The 24,278-nt window shown below is 37.9% G+C and overlaps 1 protein-coding gene across 1 annotated transcript; it reads left to right on the top strand.

Annotated features, from left to right (window-relative positions):
* The first annotated feature begins 668 nt into the window (after positions 1 to 668).
* Positions 669 to 22,927, top strand: LOC121427739. The gene is made up of 5 exons (XM_041624280.1): positions 669 to 721; positions 4,720 to 4,844; positions 16,538 to 16,659; positions 21,769 to 22,090; positions 22,285 to 22,927. Exons 2-5 carry the CDS (start codon positions 4,727 to 4,729, stop codon positions 22,488 to 22,490), a joined length of 768 nt encoding a protein of 255 aa, XP_041480214.1. The 5' UTR covers positions 669 to 721; positions 4,720 to 4,726; the 3' UTR covers positions 22,491 to 22,927.
* The last annotated feature ends 1,351 nt before the right edge of the window (positions 22,928 to 24,278 follow it).

Below are 24,278 nucleotides of genomic sequence, written 5' to 3'. Positions count from 1 at the left end.
TGGAAAAGATATATTATTGCAATGTTATGAAATATGAAATTAATTGTTTTAATTGTTCAATGTTTGTTACAGTTTCACGGCACTGTTTGGAATAAACTTTCAACATCCGTCTAAACGTTGGATCTTTTGACTTTGTCTAAATAACTTGGTGGCAGTTACATCAGTTCCCAACTTTGATATCAAAATGCCTCGGAAAATTTATACCATGCCTTCTTTTCTATGTCAGGCAATTAAAGATACACACACACACACACACACACCGTTCCCTCGTCCCAAGGGCTCATCCCCACACAAACAAAATGCGGTCATAAAATAATGCATAATGCGTGATGGAAAGTGGGCGTGGTTTATTGGTTCGGGGAAACTTAATAGCGTCTGTCTTAAATATTTTGCACACGAGACTTTTCTTTTAACAGACCAATCATTCACGTCCATTGATAAGTGGGAGTGGCCACTAATCAAATCAATGAATTTCGCGAATATGCCTGTAATATTAAAGCATATCTATTTTCTTTACCCGGGATCCAATGGCTTCACCTAGAGTGAAAGTGGGCGTGGACGAACCCTTTACTTTGGTTGTTTTCAATAGTAAAAACGCCTATCACAGCGACTCCATATTCATTCTTTGTAAGCTTCAGAAGCAGGCATAACATCAGAATAAACTGCTCGAGAAACAACTCATTTTTGTATATTAATCTATTAAGAGTTTTCTTCGCAGAGGGTAAGTCACACAATAAATCCGTAATATACGTTTTATACTGCATTGTTTATTATGTTTATTACGATATTTTGTGTTCATACTGTAGCAAACCCTTCATCGATCCGATTATAATACCGATACAAATTGAACAAAATAAGAAATGATAGAATGATATCATCAGTAGCGTACCTAGGATTTTCCACAGGGGGGAACAAAATCGTCCGCGAAAAATGTCTCCAACCACAAATAAAGCATTTCGTACCAGAAAAAAAGTGACAAGCAAAAAAAAGAGGTCTTCAACTTCGTCAGGGATCAGTTGTCACTCGTCAGGAGGGGGGGGGGGGTTGTTGCATGGGTTGTGACTCGTCGGGGGGACAGTCTGCCCCCCCCCATAGGTACACTAGTGGATATCATCATATTGGAAGGATCGTCCTGCTCATCTGAGCTATGATATCACAAATGTTCCTGCCGAGGAATCCAAAGATTGATTATGTATTTATTTATTGATTGCAGTCCTACACAGTAAAAAACACTTTTTAAGATTTTATACAACGCTGTTTACTATATGAACCTTACAGTATTTGTTTAACAGTTTAAACAATCATGTTTAATTCATTGAAGATTAGATATTGAAAATTAAACTTAGTTGATGAAGATTTAAACACTTGTTTAAACTGTTTAAACAATTACTGGAGGTTCATAAACTAATATAAGCGTTGTATAAAAATTTAAAAATGCGTTTTTAATGTGTAATTCGTTCATTCATTCCTTTATTCATTCGTTATTCCTTTATCTTTTTTTCCATTTTTCAAACAATTTTCTATTCGCTCATTCAATATTCATATTATTGATTGATGAATTTATTTGTTTCTTCATTCATGTATTTATTTATTCACCAATCGAAATATTAAGAGAACATTCATTTGAATAAATGAATATATAAATATATTATTCATGAACAAATTGAATGAATAAATATTTTATAAACAAATTAACCCTATCTAGGCCGGGGTATTTTGGGAGTTCATATGGAATATGAGATCTCGGCCGTCGACCGCGCCGAAAATTGGCACGCGGGTTGTCTAGGACATAATCTACAAAGTTGTATAGCAATTTATTTCATGCGAATCACTATTTACTGATTATGCTAATTTATGCATAATTAGTATGCGAAATCATACCTTTTCCTCTTACTCCCTAAAAAAAACTTTCCAAATGTAATAATTTTTGGTATAGTAACTTTTTGTGGTGTTCTTAGCAAGTGTACATGAAAAAAATATTGAGGATATGCTGAATGAGGATATTAGGGCAGCCAATTGTGAAACACAGTTGATTTGTTTTGAAGTTGGAAGTCGAGGTGTTATTACTAAAGAAAACAAACAACAGATTAAGAAGATTATCCGTCTTGTAAATAGTAAAATATGTAAGGACACCTTTCGCAAGATAAGTAAACTAGCTCTTGTGGGGTCATATGTGATCTTCAATGCTAGGGCAGAGCCGCAATGGACAGATATGACTGTTTTAGACTGATAAATCACATTGCATGGGAAGGCTTCTCTCTTTCTCCACTCACCTTTCCACTCTTCCATCTCTCTTTCTCTCAACCCTCTTTTTATCTTTCTCTTTCTTTCCCTTTTTTTCTTCTCACCTCTCTCTCTCCCTCTCTTTTTTTTCTCTCTCCCTCTACTATTTCCCTTCTCAATTATCCATGCTATCTTCTAGATGTATAAGTAATTACAGGATTTTTTTAAAGAAGTAAATTATATGCCAATAATGCAATATCTCATTCACAAAACTTTGTATTGCACTCCCTTACTTCTTCATTTTCTTTCCTTCTCCTTTTATCCTGTTCCCCCCCCCCCCCTCCTTCTTTTCATTCGTCACACTTTTTCCACCTCCTATTTCCCTTCATAAACTTCACTCATTCTATCTCCCCTTTATCCTCTCTTCATTTCAGCTGTAAGGGAGTGTGCTTGATCTATTTCAATTTTTTTCTGCAATCACCATGTATAATCGTTTCATGTAAATTTGATTGTGATATGTTATCATGGTTATATATTGTGTATCTGTATATTTTTTATTAGTCCTGTACTTCGTCCTAAAAAAGGAGTAACCTAGACTTATTTTCATTGTTTGTAACTTCCCTTTGTTTTGTTTTGAATAAAGGTGATATTAAAAAAAGTGTTTTTTAATCTTTTATTTTTCATTATTTTTTAATGAAATTTGTTGGGGATTTTTCTAAGATCATATAAAGCATAAAATGAATTCATTTAGACCAGCAAAACTAAAAATAATCATACATTTATGGATTTTGGTTGAAAACACAATTTGTATTGACTTTGTACACAAAACCATGTTTTTAAGCAAATTTTGGTCTGACATGCACTTACATAATGTTGCGTAATTTCCGAACCACGTACCCGGGTGACGTAAAATTGGTCTCCAAAGTTGCGCAAGACTTGAAAGTAAAAAGTCAGCGAGCGGCGCGGTGAAAAACGCGATTCCCGGCCTAGATAGGGTTAATAGATTAAGACTGAATCATTCAGTATTTTTCATTAATTTAGTACGTATTTACATTATGTATCTATTCATTTACATCTAAATGAAGCCACAACACCGAACCAAAGTGAGGACAGTGACGTAAGAAGCCAAAAAAGTGAGGGCGCTAGATATGGCGTATCTTGCAAATTTATAAAAAGTTGAGAGTGAGCAAAGCAAGAAAGCAAAAATTGCGACATAGCTTATTAGAAAAAATATCAAATTTTTGAGATAGATTTTGACATATACTTAGATAATAATAATTTCACTCTTCTCTCTTTCCATTCTCTTGTTCCCCCCCCCCCTCATTAGTACACCACTGAGGGCAAACGACTGTATATGGCAGCCCGGTCTTTTTCCCCCAGTTTTTTGTATATTGTAGTTTTTGGTGAACACTGTTTTGTCGATGCAGCAGTGATATAAAAAAAAATCAATATTTTATTCTTCAAAGTAGACACCAGGGGGGCGTTTCATGAAAGTACTTGTCTGACATTTTATCCGAAAAGTCCCATTTCATCCGACAGTTACCATAGGAACAGTGCCTTACAGCCAATCAAAATCATGGAAAGATGTCAGATCTGATAACTTGTCGGATGAAAATATTGATGAAACGCTCCCCAGAAATGAAATACTCCGAAAATTTGTTTTGCCCAATTGATCGTGGGCCCGGCAGCCGCTGTGCAGCACCAGATCGACGAGGCTCTATCCCTTTAATTGTTGAACGCCAAAACAGGGTAGCAGCAACTCCCATCTTTTAACGTCTTTTGGTCTGACGCGGCCGGGTTTGAACCCCCGACCTCGATCCCGGTCCAAAATTTTAATGAATTCGTTTGATTAATTATTCTTGTATTGACATATCAAATCATTTACTCATATTTAGGTTGCATTTCTAACAGCTCGGTCACATTTGATCTACGGCGGCCGTTCGGCGAGTAGAAATCTGCCATTTATCCATTTTTATTAAAACCACCTATATGTATCTATTAACAAAAAAATGTTAGCATGGCTGTTTCGACTCGCCGCACGGGCGCAGTAGAATGTGACTGAGGTATTACCGGATATCAATTGTGATTGAGCTCCTTGAGAGAATAATCTACTTGTATCGGCCTATAACAATTCACTCAACACTCACCCCGAACGCTTATATTTTTCAAACAGTTCTGATTTTCTTTTTTTTTTACAGATTAAAAGAAATATGATCTCACTTGCATGGTACTAACACAATATTGAAGACCAATATTTCATTTTTATTTTCCGTAGTCTAGTGAGATTGTACAAGAAACCAACATCTGGTGAGCATTTCATCAGCAATTTTGTCCGACAAGATGTCAGATCTGACATCTTTCCTTCATTCTGATTGGCTTAGAGGCACTGTTACTATGGTAACTGTCGGATAAAACGTCCGACGAGTCCTTTTATGAAACGCTCCCCTGAAGTCAATTGTCGGAAGGAATATCTTTCTGCGTCTGTTTTGTTGATAGGACAAAAATGGCATCGAATCTGTGCATCGCTCTGATCTTGTTTATTACTTCGATTGTCAGCACAACGGCCTTCGGTCCGGCACTCTACATTACTGACGGAATGATTGGTTGTCAATCAACTGCAGGTATCGTATCTTATCAGGGCGGATCCAAGATTTTCCAAAGGGGGGGGGGGCAAATTTCTCGGAGGAAAATGTTGATACGCAAAAAAAAATCCGCAACCACAAATTAAAGGGGAATGAAACATTTGGAACAAATAGGCTTGTTTAGAAACAGAAAAATCAAAGAATAAGAATAAAGAAAGTTTGAGAAAAATCGGACAAATAGTGAGAAAGTTATGAGCATTTGAATATTGCAATCAATAATGCTATGGAGATCCTCACATTGGCAATGCGACAAGGATGTGTGACACTGTACCGATAGAGTAGCGGACTGTGACCCGGAGGAGACAGAGCATTGGAGGGGCACTGTATTGTTTGTGAACAATGCTGTGCCCCCATGCTTTGTTTCCACCGGACACGGTCCGCCACTGGGCAGGGGCGTCGATCCATTTTTCAGATGGGGGCAAAATATATATATATATATATATATGTGTGTGTGTGTGTGTGTGTGAGAAGCTATACATGTACAACAGCTTTGGCAACTCTTTTATTTTTAAATATTATGTAAAGAAATGGATGAAGAGAACGATGGTAGGCGTAGTTTAAATCAAGGTTCCCCCAGAGCTATCTACCCTTTGGAAAAATTGGTGATGCCGAAAAAATGTCTCTGCCGGGAATCGAACCCGAGCCCCCAGCTTTGAACGCCGGTGCCTTAACCACTAGACCACAGAGACGGGTTAGTGGATAAGGCGACCCTGATCCAATTGACCGTCAGATAAACAGATTTTCGACACCAGTGTTGTAGTCAAGGCTCAAACCTCCAAGGCTAAGGCCAAGGCCAAGGCTTTAATACCCAAGGCCAAGGCTTCAATAACCAAGGCTGAGGCCAAGGCATGGAAACCCAAGGCCAAGGCCAAGGCCTGAAAACCTCAAGGCCAAGGCCAAGGCATTTCAATTGTACAATATATGGAGAAAAAAAATTAGACAACAATGCTTAGGCGGCATACATGACACACAGGACCAAATGTATAAAAGGTGTGAGCGAGCAAAATTTTTGACCCTTGTACATTTAAAATGAAAATAATTTCATGATAGATCATGTAGATTTAGGCATAAAATTAAAATAAATATGTAGTTACCTTTGTACATTTAATTATTGTTCTAGGCGATTCACATTGCAATAATTATTACCAAGGTGATCTGATCCTGGCATGCCCATTCTCAACATATGTCTTTCTCCTCTACCTGGGACAGGGGAGGCAGAATGTATTTTTTTTTGGGGGGGGGAGGTCAAAGCCAAAAATGCACTTACAGTATAAGTCAAAATGAGAATTTTGGTGCAGTTCAGCAAAGCTTTTTTAAGTGATTTCTAATTGATAAGACATATATTTTGATTAAGGCTTTAATTTCCCGCTATAGAAAGCATAGCGAGCAAGTGGTTTTGAAAAAAAAATTCAATTTTGAAGTTGTAAAACTCGATTTTGGGTCAATTATGGTGCTAATCACTGTTAAAAGGGCATCCTTGCGAGATGTTGTAATAAGATGCAATAAGAAATGAAATTTAAATATTTCGAGCTGTTTTTGTAATCATGAAAAAGGTGTGCATCTTACTAAACAAATTAACGCGAGCACAAAACACAAGCTGAAAATTTTACTGACCAGAAAAGGAGGCTGTTCTGGACTGCATTTAGTGACTCATAAATAGGATACATAACTCACCAATCAAATAATGCGAGCTCAAAAATTTGTAATATTCCGACCTTAAAACTAGACATTCTAAGCATTTTTTTTGTAAATTGAATGCGAACCTTACTTAACAATAATTTATGCAAGCACAATCCAAAATTTGTTGATTTTGAAACCTAAAATTTTGCTCTGTATGCCATGCTTGGCCCCTCAAAATTGTTGGGCTCATCATGCCATTGATGCCATAGCCCATTTGGAAATGACGAAATTGAAGTTTGTGTTTAAGTTTACCGAATCTTTTCAGAATATCATTAAGACTTAAACATTCTTGTTGGTCAAAGAAAATAATATAAGGAAAACCTAATGGAATAGAAATCAACCTTGTTATCATTCTTTAGAGTAAGCTATTTTTAAGGTATGAAAATTGTTATCAAAATTGCAGTCAAATCTGTCAGAATTATTCCTGTCATAAAATCACTATAATCAGTGGCGTACCTTGGGTCACAGCATTGGGGGCACCAGCAAAAACTTGGAATTGCCTATGAGCGCGCGAAGCGCGCCCAGTTGCCAGGTATACTGACCTAATAGAGATATTTTTATAAGGACAGTGCCAATAAACGGACATGTATCTCACTTGTCAAATAATGCGAACGCGAAGCGCGAGCTTAAAATTTTTGATATTCAAACCTAAAAAGGGATATTACAATCAATCTTTTGTAATCATGATACGTACCTGTCTCGCTAAATAATAAGAGCGCGAAGCGCAAACTGAAATTTTTGTAAATATTGACCCCAAACAGGAAGATTTTAAGGACTATATTTTAGGAATCTTTTATCTATTAAGATTATACACATCTCACCATAGTCATCTAATGGGAGTGCCAATAAGCGCTTGCTGATTTTGTTAGAATTACATCTAAACATGCACATAAAGCGCTTGTAATCATGATTAACATACCCATCTCACTAATCAAATCTTGCGAGCGCGAAGCGCGAGCTGAAAATTTAGGAAATTCAGATCTGAAGAGGGGCATTTTAAGGCTTGTTTGTAGGAATTCAAGAAGACATTACGTAGTTCACTAACCAAATGATGCGAGCGCAAAGCGCGAGCTGAAAATTTTTGATATTCAGATCAGAAAACAGAAAAAGGGACATTTTAAGGACTCATTCTAGGAATTGATGGAGAGCAGACATCTTTCAGAAATCCACTACTGCAAACGTAAGCACGGACAGGAAATGTTTTATATTAAGACCTTAAAATGGGACAATCACTTAAAGTATTCATGAAAAAGAAGCATACTATTGTACATGTAAAAGAATAACTCGAAGTGCGAGCAAATATATTTGGTAGTTTGGTGTATATATGTTTGGTGGTAAGCGCATAGAGAACTAGACCAGTTATTATGCGCTTAATAAGTATCCTCTATTATTATTATTATTATTGACTTGAAAACGGGAGGTTTTAGTATAACAGGATTATATATCTCGGTAAACAATGGAGCACCAGGAACAATGAAGACATATATATGCCCTGAGCAAGTTTCATTTATATGAAAGAAGTGTTTCTTATGTAATGTAACATAACATAATTATAACATATTATAATGAACATAAATGTCTTCTTTCCCACTACATTTCTCTTCCTTTCTCCCTCTTTTCCTCCTTTTTTTTAGTCAGCCGATGGGGGGGGGCACGTGCCCCCATTCCCCCTCCTGTAGTTAAGCCACTGACTATAATCCTAATCATAATTATTATCATTATTATTGATATTGTCATTATCCTTATTAGTCATGATTACATCATATTACCCATGTTACCAATAAATAATATTAATTTTCATCACTTCTCCTTGTTACATAATTATGTGATGATAATTGCAATTGATGGCACTGCTAAGTACACTTACTGCTTCTGCTGCTGCTGACTGGTAGTATTTAGTGTCATTAGATGTGCAGAACAATTGAAACATTTATAATTACTTGTATAAAACAAATAAAAGTACAAAACACAAAATGCCTTGAAAAAGCCTTGAAAATGCCTTGAAAATGCCTTGAAATTTCAAGGCTCAAAATCCTCAAGGCCAAGGCCAAGGCCCTCTCAAGGCCAAGGCTTGAATGTTCAAGGCCAAGGTTTTGAAAAAATAGGCCTTAAGGCGCCTTAAGGCCAAGGCCGAGCATCAAGGCACTACAACACTGTTCGACACCATACCAATATATATATATATATATATACACTTGGTGAATGCTATCCTTGTAAAGAAGAGTGCTCGATGTCTGTGATGAGGCAGAGCATTTAATAAAATAAACAAAGTTACACAGATAACGTGTGGTTCATCAGTACTTTATTGATTTGCTACTCGGAGTTTCACGCAGATGCGATCTTCAGGCAACAATAAAGGCTAGTGGCAATACCATTTGAACATTAACAATTCACTGAAAAAGCGCGCAGAGCGCGCAACCCCATTTCACGCATATGGAGCGCAAGGTACCATGGTAATTTAGCGCGCTGGGATGGTTCCACTGAGAAGAAAGAGAGAGAGAAAGAAAGAGCATTAGAGAGAGAAAGAAAGAGAAAGAAAAAGAAAGAGAGAGAGGGGGAGAGAAGAGAGGAAGAGAGAGAGCGCGGGGGGGGGGGGGGCATGAAGCGACAATGCACCATTGAAACTGGGTTAGGCAAGAAGATGCAAAGCGATTACGAAAATTCTTTCTTGAAGTTGCACAAGTAAAACTTATTCTGATGACGGCATTTAGAAATGAGTTCCGGTCTCTTATTTAGGAGTGATTGCTTGTCAGCGTTCATTATGAGCAGCTTCTCAGATAAGCACAGGTCACACCTCTTAGACTCGTTGGTGTAAGGATGCGCACGTCGGGCAATCGACCACTTATATATATATATATATATATATATATATATATATATATGTGTGTGTGTGTGTGTGAAGAGTAGAGTAGAATCAAGGATGAAGCAAAGTATACACTATGTTGTAAAGCTTTCGGCCCTGGCCTTCTTCAGTTTTTATTTGCTAAACAAAACAAATAAAGCAAATCATAGAATAAGCAACAGAACAAACAAAATGTAAATAATAGCAAATTGAGACAAAACCAAAACAAAAGAATAAGAGAAATCAAATGGTAATACACGGAATAACAAACTAAGGATCATACTCAACAGAAATGAAAAAGTAAAGTGAAAAGTACCTGACATGGGTCATAGCAAATTCTCCTGAACTAGGGTGGTGTTGTGTACCGTGCGTGTGTTATTTACAAAGTAAAACGTATTAAAGGCGAAGAGGGCGTACTCAGAAAAATGTGTGTATTTGAGCAGAACTAATGAGCAATAAAGGTTGGAAAGGAGTGACTTTCCGTGCGACATATAGGATATAAGGTAAAAAATATATTACTCTCTATTCATATTTAATTATATTTACAAAATGGCGTAGAAATACATGTATGAACTATATGGACGGCAAAAAGCAAAATGTATGTACTCATTCCAAGTATATAAAAATACAAAAATACAATTAAGGTTCCGACCAGATGAATGAAAGACAAACATCGGAAGAAGATGAAGAGCAAGAGGAAGTGGGAAAAGAAGGAGAAGAAGAAGAAGTAAGAAGGAAAAAAGAACAATTACAGGAAGAACGAAAGAAGGAAAGAAAGATAGAAGGTTAAAGGAAGGAAAGAAAGAATTCAAGAAAGAAAGAAAGAAAGAAAGAAAGAAAGAAGAAAGGAAAAAAGAAAGAAAGGAAGAAAGGGGAAAAAAGAGAAAGAAGGAGGGTAGAAAATGAAAGGAAAAGAAACATCTTCCGATCTTCATTCATCTACATTAATACCGTTCGGTTTAAGGGTTTTCAACTTGAGAATCCAGAAGGATTCTCTTCTTAGAATTACTGTAGCATCTTTATTCCGGATTAATTCTATGCCAGAGACTTGCATGTGTTCTATGGAGTGGCCTTCTTTATTGAAGTGAGAGGCAATGGGTATGTCTTTTCTTCTGCTGGTGTTGAATTTTTTAATATCGGATTTCGTGTTGCTCATTCTTGTGTATAGGGTGGTTGTTGTTTTTCCCACATATTGCATCTTGCATTTCTTGCAGGTTATGAGATATATGACAAAATTGGACTTGCAATGAATATGTTGGGTAATGGGGAACCTTTGGCCCGTGACTGTGCTGGTAAAATGAGTGGTTTCTTCGATGAATGGGCAGATGCAACATTTGCGTGCACTGCATTTGGTTGAACCTACCTGTTGGGGATTTTCAGGGGTCGATATGTCTAAGTTGGGGATCTTTGATGATACCAGAAGGTCTTTTAGAGATCTACATCTGCGGAAAGCGATCATGGGTGGTTCCTTAAACAGTTCTTTCATTGCCTTGTCTTGGTGGAGGACTGGGAGATGTTTGTGGATAATTTTAGATAACTGCTTCATCTTTGGGTGGTAGGTTAGGACAAATGGTGTTCGTGTTGTTTGATTTTTCTTGGTATAGGTTAGTAGTTCTGAACGTGGTATGAGTTTTCCTTTGTTGATGCCCTTCTCAACTAGACTTGGGTCATATTGACGGGATGTTAAATGGTCTTTTAGTTGAGATAGAGCGGCATTAGTTTTGTCATCTTCTGAACAGATTCGGCGGATACGGAGGGTTTGGCTATAAGGGATTCCAGAGAAGGTGTGGGATGGGTGACATGATTGAGGAATAAGGTATGAGTGACTGTCTGTGGGTTTATTGTAGATGGAAGTATGGAGTGCGTTGTCTTTAATGTAAAGGAGGGTGTCTAGGAAAGGTACCTGGTGTGGGGATGATTCAAATGTGAACTTAATTGTGGGGTGGAATGAATTGGCATGTTGGATGAATTCCTGAAGGGATTCCTGATCAGCGACCCAAATGAAATTGATGTCATCTATGTAACGGCGCCAGGATTCCCTAAATGGTTTGGTAGGGGAGGCTTGTAGTAATTTTTCTTCGAGATCAGACATGAAGATGTTTGCATATGACGGTGCTACTGGGGTCCCCATGGCCGTCCCATCTACCTGGAGGTAGAAACGCCCGTTGAACTGAAAGCCATTAAGTTTTAGGACAAGTTCAAGAAGTCGAATTAAGTGGTTCGTTGGGGGATCTTGTGTATTACGGGTGTCAAGAGCTTGGGTACAAGCGATTAAACCTTCGTTGTGCGGTATATTCGTATACAAGGAAGAAACATCCGCGGAAACAAGGATAGTATTTGAAGGAATGGGACCCTCATCGTTAATTCTCTTGACATGGCGGAGAAAATCAGTTGTATCTTGAAGGTAAGATTTGCTTTTTGTCACGAGAGGGCGTAGAATAGTGTCAATGAGTTTCGAGATCTGCACAGTAGGGCAACTACATCCAGAAACTATGGAGCGACCGGGATTTCCTACTTTGCGAATCTTAGGTAGAAAGTAAATCTCGGGACAGGAGGGTTTAGGGAGGATAAGCTTCTTCTTGATATCGGGTGAAAAGTCAGTTTCCAAAATAGTGGATTTGATTGTTTTTACTTGGTCATTGGTGGGGTCACTTGATTTCATCTCGTAAGTGGGGGTATTAAGCTGTCTAAGCCCTTCAGCTATATAATCCTCTCTGTTATGAATGACTATCGCAGAGCCCTTGTCTGCTGGTTTGATAATGATGTTGGGATTGCTGCGAAGGTCAATGACCTGCGAAGGTCAATGACCTGCGAAGGTCAATGACCTTTTCATATATACTGTATAATGGTATCTCTTAGATGGAAAGATGCAGGTTGGTGATAATGGTATCACAATGCACAAATTCTTACCAGAATATCAAATAAAATAAAATTAAGTACCTAGAATGCACATTCACCGATAAAATTCAAGGTCAAAGCTTTTCAAAGGTCAATGACCTTTTTTACATTATATACTATACTGCATAATGGTATCTCTGAGATGATAAAGTACAGGCTGGCGATCATGGTGTCAAAATGTACAGATTCTTAGATAAAATAGAATGAATTCAAGTACTTAGAACTGACATTCACCAGTGGCATTTAAGGTCAAAGGTTTTAAAAGGTCAATGACCTTTTTACATTATATTTACCATACTGTATAATGGTATCTATGAGATGAAAAGGCACAGGTTGGTGATCATGGTGTCAAAACACACAGATTCTTACAGGAAGATTAAATAAAATAAAATTAAGCATCAAGAATTTACATACACCTTTAAAATTCAAGGACAAAGGTCAATGTCCTTTTTAACATAAGATAATGGTATCTCTGAGATAAAACACAGGTTCGTAATCTTGGTGCCAAAATGTACCAGTAGATTAAACAACACCAAAATCAGTATTCAGAATATTGTTTCACCCTTGAATTCCAAGTTCAGATGAAATATTATCTATACATATATATATATATATATATATATATATATATATATATATATATATGTGTGTGTGTGTGTGTGTGTGTGTGTATAATCTGTATGACATAAAAAATAACCAAACATGTATCCTATGTGTTCATATTTGTGATAATATAAATAAAGATGGCTAATTTGCAATGGAAACATGGAGGTTTCATAATTTCAGTCTGAAGTAAGGTCTTGGAGAATGTATTTAGGGGTCAGAGGTCAATGAACTCTTTCCAAAATATCAGTGGAAATTAAGTTTAAAAAAGGTGATAACCAAATAACACTTCTTCATATACCATGTATACTGCGATGTATTTCCAAAAGCAATGAAAAAAAAAATGAAATGGATTATACAATTTGAAATTTGATGCATCATAATATCTAAATCAAGGTTGTCGTGTCTTTTTCTCTCCAGCGATAGTCAATTCATCTCATTAGTTTAATCTTCTGAAAATGTATAGGATACATGTAGGTCTAAATCTCATGTCACAGCTAGCATCATCTGAGAGCATTTCCAAACAGCAGAGGGATGACGATGAAGATGAAATGAAGGCCATCATTAGAGCTGCAGTGTTTGTCATAGTAAATGGCATGTATCTCAACTTTAACAAAGATGAATTCCCGTATTATTATTAATTACCTCTCATTGCGAGCTGCCAGAATCTCTTGAGATGCTAATGCTGCATGACAAAACTTCATATCTGCTCTCTAGCTGCCGTAGATCACCCATGATGCTATTTCTACTAGGTATAAGTTTGTACAAGGATCATGTATTTGATCCAGAACAACTGATTGTTATCATGCACAAATTAGGCATGTAGTAATGAAATTCAAAAGGAGATAATAGCTTACAAGTACACATCCACTGACCTAACAACACTCCTACACATCCACTGACCTAACAACACTCCTACAGCACCACTTCCAGTTCTTGAGGATCAAGCTGTGCAACATATCAGTAATAATCTAGATCCTGGTATGTTATCCCTTGACAGAACATAAGGCTTTCATTGAATGGGCCAGATCAAAGTCCTGAAAAGTCAGGTTTTCAAGAGTTTGATTACTCTTTGCTGAAGTTGAGACACTTAACTGCATTTAGTATGACAAAAGCTGCAGCTCTAATGATTGCATTATTTCAATTCTTCATCATTGTCCCTGGCTATATGAAAATGTTCTTGGATGATGCCTATCTTTTCCATTTACAGCTTAAGTTAAGTTATAGTATTGATTGTAGCATTTGAGGTTAGTGAAATATTGCTACAGAGAAATTAGTACCTTGATTTAGATTTATAAAATGCATATCTAAATGCTGCTACCTTAGACAACTTCACCATTTCAAATTATATCATACATGATTTTTATTTTTACACTTTTGCAATGCATTACTACAGTATATATTAAAGAGTGCTATTTGATTTAAATTTCACCTCGAACTTGTATTTTGACATCATCATTGTTCCGGGAATCAACTATTAAATTTCTGTTCATTTTCCACGCAGGTGAGTCTTTTTCCCATCAGAATCACTATATATCTACATGCCACAATCAAGTTATTGACCTATTTACTTAAATTTCCAGCCGTTTTTTACATAGTTCATTGACCTCCACTAAGTATATTTTTCATGGCCATTATTTATCCTTATTTCGAAGTGAAATTACTAAACATCCAAGTTTTCATAACAAATAGCTATCTTTCTTTCTATTATTCACAAAAACTGTGAATATAATGAATTATTTTTTTTGGGGGGGGGAATCATGAATGGATATATCAATATTTATGAACTTTTGACCTTTGACATTGGATATCAAAGGTGAGGGATATTTCTTAAATTATTTTGTGCCTTTTCATCTTCTTCCAAAAATTGCTTTTTGACACCAAAATCACCAACATGCAGCGTTTTATCTCAGAGACACCATTATACGATATATATAACCTATGTAAAAAGGTCATTGACCTTGAACTTTATGGATTAATATGCACTCTGGGTACTTATTTTCATTTTATTTGATCTTCCTGTAAGAAACTGCATTTTGACACCAAGATCACTAACCTGCGCCTTTTCATCTCAGAGATACCATTATACCGTATATGGTATATAATGTAAAAAAAAAAGACATTGACCTTCCAAAGGTTTTGACCTTGAATTTCATTGGTGAATGAGCACTGAATGTATTTTATTTGATTTTATTTCATCTTCTTGTAAGAATCCTTGCATTTTGACACCAAGATCACTAACCTGCGCCTTTTCATCTCAGAGATACCATTATATCGTATATGGTATATAATGTAAAAAGGTCAATGACCTTTGAAAGGCTTTGACCTTGAATTTCATTGGTGAATGAGCACTGAATGTATTTTATTTGATTTATTTGATCTTCCTGTAAGAAACTCTGCATTTTGACACCAAGATCACTAACCTGCGCCTTTCCATCTCAGAGATACCATTATACCGTATATGGTATATAATGTAAAAAAGGACATTGACCTTCGAAAGGTTTTGACCTTGAATTTCTTGGTGAATGAGCACTGAATGTATTTTATTTCATTTCATTTAATATTGTGGTAAGAATTTGTGCATTTTGACACCATTATCACCAACCTGCGCCTTTCCATCTCAGAGATACCATTATACAGTATATATGAAAAGGTCATTGACCTTTGACCTTGAAAAAAATCACTTTCCCCAACCCGTATTCCTCCTAACTTTTTTTTGGTAAATGTTGACACCCATACCTACTCAAATCAGTCAAAAAACCATTTCCAATAATTTTATTCCAGATGGTTACTAATTACGGGATACTACAAGCGAGAATGAGATACACATCTCGTTCTTTATTTCATATCGTGCTCAAAATGCCCGCTTTTCTGATTGGATTATAAAAATTTCCTGCTCGCGCTTCGCGTTCGCATCATTTCTGTAGCAAAAACCCATACTTTTCATGATAAATTAGGTAAATGCAAATGTCCCCTTTTCACTTTAATGCCTCAAAAGAACTCCTGCTTCGATTTGCAATAATTTTTTCTTGGATATGTATTTTATTCTTTATAAAAAAACGTCCATTAAACTCTCATTTTTTCAGATCGAAAAATCTAAATTTTTAGCTCGCGCTTCGCGCTCGCATCTATTGTTTTTTTTTTTTAGATACCAATCTTAATCATTGGTACCAAAAATGCTCAGATATCAAGCTTTTAGGTCAGAATATAAAGTATTTTAGCGCACTCTCGGCACTCGTACTATCTGTGTCGTGTGATTTGTATCCTCCTCATGAGTTACTACAGTTCTAAACAGGCACGCTTTTCCTGTCAGTATACTAAAAAAAAAAAAATCAGCTCGCGCTTTGCGCTCGCATTAATTTGTTGGTGAGATACGTGACTGTGTCTCATGAGTCATATATATCTATATATATATCTATATAAATATATATATATATATGTGTGTGTGTGTGTGAGGGTGTGTGTGTGGGTGTTTTGTACGATCCGGCGCCTTTGGAACGTTAATGATTTTGCCCCCCCCCCAATCTGAAAAATGGATCGACGCCCCTGCTCACAGACTAGCCAAAGAAGACTGTAAGAACTGAAAAGACAACCTCGTTCCTTCTTATTCGTTAGCAATGTTAACATGCAAATTCCTTTTTCTTAACAGGAGACTGTAGTACCTTTGGAACTCCAAACAACCCAGCGTTGTCATGCCAACATGTGAAGGATGCGTGCCCCGATGCTTCCAGTGATTTCTACCATATCGAATCAGCTGGCCTTTACCGAAAGGTACTGGTTACCCTAACTACTGGAGTGTTCCAAGAAACTTGTGATCAAAAATTTGTAGGCCTACATCTATGGTGGATTAAACGGTTCCATGACATTTGCCCTGGCGACATTTGCTCCAGCAAATTCTACAAAATAACAGAATGACCAACTTAAACACTTAAACCTAACCATGAACCTTCCATAAAACCATATTGCAACCCTAACCCTATATCTTCAACGAATTAAAGCCGGGAGAAATTGTCGCCAGAGCAAGTGTAATGTCACCGGAGTGGTCAGGTTACCATCTGAACATTAGACTAAATGGCAATTAGACTTAGTGGGTATTAGACCAAGTATAGTGTGGACCAAACTGAAAACAGACCAAATGGGTTTTAGCCTACATTGTATGTGGTATATTACAGGATCAGAGACGTAGTCCAAATGGATAACAAGTGGAATGCCTCTGGCCGTCTCACCTGCATCACGCAGTTCAATATAGCAGCAGTGCTGATTTGATGTTCAGTGATACATGGTTACTCTTTTGTCCACTTTTTATGAACAAGACCAATAAACTTACAGAGATATGATGGTTATTCAACAAAAACCGCAACATGGCCAAAGTTCATTGACCTTACATGACCTTTGACTTTGATCATGTGACCTGAAACTCGCACAGGATGTTCAGTGGTACTTGATTACTCTTATGTATAAGCTTCATGAATCAGATCCATAAACTTTCAAAGTTATGATGGCAATTCAACAGATAGACCCAATTCGGCCAAAGTTCATTGACCTTTGACCTTGGTCATGTGACCTGAAATGCGCACAGAATGTTCAGTGATACTTGATTACTCTAATGTCCAAGTTTAACAAACTAGACCAATAAACTTTCAAAGTTATGATGGTAATTCAACAGATACCACCGATTCGGCCAAAGTTCATTGACCCTAAATGACCTTTGACCTTAATCATGAGACCTGAAACTTGCACAAAATGTTCAGTGATGCTTGATTACTATTATGTCTAAGTTTCATGAATCAGATCCATAAACTATCAAAGTTATGATGGGAATTCAACAGATACCCCAATTCGGCCAAAGTTCATTGACCCTAAATGACCTTTGACCTTGGTCATGTGACGTGAAACTCATGCAGGATGTTCAGTGATACTTGATTAACCTTATGTCCAAGTTTCATGAACTAGGTCCATATAATCGCTAGAGGGTATTCATTTGTCTCGCAATCTACTATGGTCAACAAGGAAATTCGTGATCACTCTCGCAAAAAGTGTTCACTGGCTTTCTAGGAAATTCGTGATCACTCTCGCAAAAAGTTTTGCGAATTTCCTTGTTTGACCATAGTAGATTGCGAGACAAATGAATACCCTCTAGCGATTATTTCAATCCGCAATAATGAACCTATTTAGTATTATTGAACGAACATATGGGCGCCCCGCCCTAAAGTTGACTCGAAGATACGAACGATGTAGTAAAAAGATTGCTCGATTTTCCAACCACTTGACCTTTCTTGTGCGTTGCATTAAAGCGTCAGTGGTTCCCAAAGACCTGCGGGTCAAACCTCCTATGAACACCAAAGGAGCAAGAAAGATAGCAGAAACGGCCGCCCTCCGTTTTCTGAAAGAACGCATCTTTCTTACTAGATGCACGATTGATTCGGCAAAGACGGAATACGAAACTTTGAAAGCCGATATCAAAGAGACTATGCAAGCCCAACATAGTACAGACATTCTGAAGGTTAATGAAAATATCTACGCAGATGTTTTCGCTAAATACAAGAAAAGGCAACAGGCTAAATTTGAAAAGTTGATACAACCCAAATCGAAGAAGGTCACCGCCTCATTAGCGAATGAGGATAAATGGGTTGTTAACCTATCCTCGAGACAGATCACCTCCACCGAGGAGCAATTGCTTAAGAAAGGCCTCGCCTTTGCCGTGTCACCCCAAAAATTGCCCATTACCGAGATAGTAGCTCAGGTCGAAACCGCGGTCAAGTTTATTGACCCAGTTTCGGCCGATGCCGCACGTAAAGATGTAGATTCTATTCTACAGAGAGCACGTCTTCCAAAACCGAATACCACAAGAGAGATGCGTGATGCTCTTAAGACACTCAAGAATGATGATAGCATCACAATTCTTCCTGCGGATAAGGGTAGTGCCACAATCATTCTAGATAGTACCTCCTACGAAGACAAAATGACCGAGCTTCTGAGCTCTGGTCCGTATAAAATGCTAAAGAAAGACCCCACAGATCGAATGTGTCGCAAACTGACCAGTACGTTACTGGCACTAAAGAAAGACAAAGTTCTAGATGAGGCTACATACAAAAAGATAAAGCCCACACAGAAACAGCCACCTAGAATATACGGGTTGCCCAAAATACACAAACCCGGGATACCTCTCAGACCAATAGTTTCATGCATAGGTTCTTTTGCCTATAACCTATCTAAGTACCTGGCGGACATCCTGTCCCCTCTCACTAACTGCTCAGAACACACGGTTACCAACTCCAGTGAATTCGCTGAATTCACATCGGAGCAGACAATTAACGAACAAGAATCCATGATCTCTTTTGATGTAGTCTCCCTCTTCACTAACGTACCGATAGAGGGCGCATGCAGTACGGCCCTGCAACGCATGCAATCCGACCCCACATTATCAGAACGTACCACACTTATGCCTGAACAAATAGCCGAACTCCTCGAGTTCGTCCTCAGATCCACATATTTTCTGTACAGAGGCTCTTTCTATGAGCAAACAGAAGGAGCAGCAATGGGTAGCCCAGTCTCAGCGGTTGTGGCTAACCTATATATGGAAGGATTTGAACAGAACGCTTTGCCCAAGTGTCCTTCCACATGCCGCCCACGGGTGTGGAAGAGATACGTCGATGACACTTTCATAATTGTAAATAATTCCGAAGCAGACAGCCTACTCGCATACATAAACAGCCAGCAACCGTCCATCCAGTTCACTCTGGAGACTGAACAAGGAGGGAAATTAGCATTCCTTGATACGCTAGTCCAAAGACACGAGGGCGGGAAACTTTCCACCTCTGTCTACCGCAAGCCCACTCATACAGACCAATACATACCATATGATTCTCATCACGACAAATCGGTCAAGAAGGGTCTTGTTAAATGTCTGTTCGACAGAGCAGCACGTATTATAACTCACCCGCCTGAACTCCCGAAAGAAAGAGCACACATACGTGGTGCCTTATACAGCAACGGCTACCCACGCCGTTTTATCAAGAACACTTTCAAGAAAAAACAAACACCAAGGGATCAGAAGGTTTTCAAGACTTGTACAGTCTTGCCATACATAGATGGCCTTTCACAACAACTTAAACGCCGATTAGAAGGTCACGGTATCCGAACGGTTTTCCGCTCGGACACCACCTTACGCAAACAGCTTGTACGCCCCAAAGACCCTATCCCTGATCACAGACGTGATGGCGTAGTATACAACATTCCTTGCCAGGGATGTGACGGGTCTTACATCGGAGAGACAGCCCGACCGATAATTGAACGCATTTCTGAACACAAGCGCGATGTTCGGTTACAGCGAACCGACACATCCGCGGTGGCAGAACATGCTTGGGAGAAGCAACACCACCCAGATTGGAAGGGTGTACATTGCATTGCCAAAGAAAGACATTGGTATACACGCAGGATTAAGGAGGCTATTAGTATACGTCTTTGTCCTAACAACTTCAACAGAGACAGCGGGATCGACATCCCCGATTTCTGGATGCGAACCATCCGACAGCACAATACCCCCTTACCTGGCAGTGCACGCCTACCCGATCGTTCCCGGCCCCGATCGAGGGACCGCTCAGCCAGTCAACCCCCGCCCACGGGAAACTAGCGAGCCCGCCAATTTTGGTCTCATTTGCATATTGCCGACCCACGGCGTATTTGCATATAATTTGCATAACTCCTGACCAATCACACAACGGATCAGTGCCCACCTATTGTTCTCGCGCTTGTGCGTACGGTCTTGGAGATTAGTATAAATACAGTACGATATCGGACAATCCTTGTCACTTGATAAAGAGTTGCAGCGGCACTCGAAAGCTCGTGAACTTGTAAGCTAGTGAACACTTTTTGCGAGAGTGATCACGAATTTCCTAGAAAGCCAGTGAACACTTTTTGCGATAGTGATCACGAATTTCCTTGTTGACCATAGTAGATTGCGAGACAAATGAATACCCTCTAGCGATTATTTCAATCCGCAATAATGAACCTATTTAGTATTAGGTCCATATATTATCTAAGTTATGATGTCATTTCAAAAACTTAACCTCAGGTTAAAGCTTGTGTATAGTTTTGGTAAATCCACCAAAATGCACCTATCACTATTCCAATTCATTGCTAGCTAATATGAATGGATATGCCCTATAACAGTTATGTGGAGGATATGAAATGAAAATGTGTTTTACAGGATAAATTTTGCGATTTTACATGGAAATTTAACTTGATCGGGTCACCCGATCAAATTCCAAATCATGGAATGGGCTGAAACTTTCAAGATATGTTCTTTGTCTGTAACTTTTGGATATCTAATCACTAAATTTATAAGATAAGTGCTTGAATGCCCATTTTTTAATTTAAAACAAGCTTCGCCGAGAGAGGGCGCTATATATCCAAGATTTGAATATTTGAAATTTTCTCAGAGAAGTGCAGTTGGAAAAATATCTAACGGTCTCTACGCTTCAGTAAGACTGTCATATTAGATGATATTCGATTATCAATCACATTATTGACCCTTTACCAAAGCTATACACAGGCTTTAAGATTTTGATGTTGATTCCCCCAGCATGGTCTAAGTTCATTGACCCTAAATGACCTTTGACCTTGGTCATGTGACATGAAACTCTAATAGGATGTTCAGTAATACTTGATTAACCTTATGGCCAAGTTTCATGAACTAGGTCCATATACTTTCTAAGTTATGATGTCATTTCAAAAACTTAACCTCAGGTTAAGATTTGATGTTGACGCCGCCGCCACCGGAAAAGCGGCGCCTATAATCTCACTCTGCTATGCAGGTGAGACAAAAACCGCGGTTCAACCACCATCCAATCTTTTTCATCTTGTTATTTTAACCTGCAGGTGTTCTGCGAGATGGACGTCGAGGGAGGTGGTTGGGCCCGCTACGGCCAGTCTAATCAGGGAACCGAATGGAACTACGTCGATGAATACAACGTCGAGGTCACGCTCGACATCATTACCCCTTCCGAAGTCAAAGAGATGATGGATCTTAAATACAATCAGTTCCTGGTCCAGACTGACGTTGCATTCCAAATGCGGGCCGATGACAGCGTCAATCCTTCTCGCCTCACCACCCGATCTATTCCTTGGCTTGAGGATACACCTCTGTTCATTCCTGATTACGGCAACGACCATACTCGTATCGAATTCCCGTCCGGCATTGGTAAATACCTCGTTTATTTATGTGAATTCTCACAGACATGTACCATGGACTACACTGACAATTATTACCCCCCTCCCCGTGTTAATATTGAATATTTTTTTCATTTCGCTACCGGTGTTTCACTTGTTATTTTCCAGAGACGCAATGTATATGTATTTGAGCCTATTTTTCCTTTTCCCCCTCCCATCCTACAGTTGATCAAGTGACATGCATCCCGGGCTCTTCCAGCAAGTGCGGACAGGGAGGGGGGCTACCACCAGCTAATGGAATATCAGGACGTTTCTTCTTCCAAAGGCTCTTCTTCTCACCCCGGGGTGCAGGTTCATCTGCCCTCAATGACCATTTTACTCGCAACAGATACACCTGGAACGGAAGCTACTACTATGTGTATGCCAAGTAAAAGGTTTTGCTTTGTGGCATTCTGACAAAGTTCAAGTGAAATCTATTGTTTGCTTCATATCTTGAATCCTCAAATTTACCTTATGCACACCTAAAAGTATGATATGCAAGGATTACAATTTCTGCTTCATATCACAACATATCAGCTGTAATATAAATTTAAAACCTATTTTGGAAACCCTTGATTAAAATTAACATCACACTATTTGAAGCCTTAATGAAGTCATCCATCTATCTAAAGTATCTGAATCTAAATATTATCTGCTATCACAACGCGCCTTTTATTTTAGACATTTTGCCGTTCATACCCATGGCAGTGTAATAATTTTCACGTGTTTGCTTTTTAGGAGAAACCATGAAAAGGGCTATTCCACGGTTACTCACGTTACATTTGGAGACAACTTGACTCATACTTGGAGCTGTAACTCCATTATTATTGATAGGAACTAAACATCTCCTTATCACAACAAAGTACACAGTCTGACTATCCTTTGTATAAAAACAAAACTTGGGAAATTCTATTATGCTCCTGGCAAATCTTTGGAATGTGTCGGTTACTCACGTTACATGATTTGGACCAACCTGTGGAATTGCCCAAAACATTTATTGAAATGTTTATTAGTTTGTTTCATACTGTGTAATTACCTGTTGGAAATTGATGGAAATAAACAAATATCATAGGAACCGCATTTCCAAATGTACATGACCTCACTTCTGCAAAATTTATGCTAAACAGTCATACTTTCTACATTTTATTGTATTACAGTAATGAACAGTTCAGTAATGTTAACATTATAGAGACACGTAATAGAGCAAACATTGAAACAACTTAACTTACTTAATATTCCTTGAGTTATTTTATTCATCTTGTTAAACAAACTTTGGTTCATTCCTAGATGTTCCTAGAATTTTCCAAAGGGGTGTGTTATATTGTGCAAACTGATGCCGCAGGCAATAAAATAATGTAATACAGAACGCCATCACTATTCCCTACACGTGCACACACACTCCTACATAAAAGCATGCATGCACAACACATCTACATACCAAAAATAAAGCAGAGAAAAATGTCCTGCAAAATCTACAAATAAGTTGACAAAAATGTCAATTTACTTTGAACACATTTCACTTTTTGTAATTTCGTCAACATGCAAGCCTAAACATGCATCAGATATTTCCTATTTTGTTAAATTGGGTGGAAATAATTTATATCTAAATAAATAGAGTAAAATTCACAAAGCAAAGCACTAAAAACTTCTTCAAAATGTGACAACAATCAACATTTTTATTAAAGGAGAATGAAACCTTTTGGAACAAGACAGCTTGTGTGAAAACAGAAAAATCAAAGAAACAGATCAACGAAAGTTTGAGAAAAATTGGACAAATAATGAAAGAAAGTTTTGAGCATTTGAATAATGTGATCACTAATGCAATGCAGATCCTCAAATTGGCAATGCGACAAAGATGTGTGATGTCACTTATGAACAGCTCTCCCCATTACTTTAGTATATATTTCACTTAATCTGCCTCTTTTTTCTCATCTATCAGTAGAGCATACATTCTTTCTATAGGAGGGCATGTAATACACATTTTTAAAGAATACATCATGGATAAAGAGTTTGTATCACCATAAGAAAAAGCAAAAAGAGACATTTTATGGGTATTTTATAGTCCATCAAAGGGAAAGTTGTTCACATGTGACATCACCCATCCTTGTCGCATTGCCAATGGGAGGATCTCCATAGCATTAGTGATTGCAATATTCAAATGGTCATAAATTTCTCATTAT

Source organism: Lytechinus variegatus, chromosome 14 (assembly GCF_018143015.1).
Source record: "Lytechinus variegatus isolate NC3 chromosome 14, Lvar_3.0, whole genome shotgun sequence".
NCBI lineage: Eukaryota > Metazoa > Echinodermata > Echinoidea > Temnopleuroida > Toxopneustidae > Lytechinus > Lytechinus variegatus.
This window is presented reverse-complemented; position numbering and strand designations above follow the sequence as displayed.

Bases quoted from the DNA above. Each gene is read 5' to 3' on its own strand.
- LOC121427739 (XM_041624280.1), top strand. From the start codon at position 4,727: ATGGCATCGAATCTGTGCATCGCTCTGATCTTGTTTATTACTTCGATT. The intron at 4,845-16,537 runs GTATCGTATCTT...TTTTCTTAACAG, and splicing joins TGGTTGTCAATCAACTGCAG to GAGACTGTAGTACCTTTGGA. The intron at 22,091-22,284 runs GTAAATACCTCG...CCCATCCTACAG, and splicing joins CGAATTCCCGTCCGGCATTG to TTGATCAAGTGACATGCATC.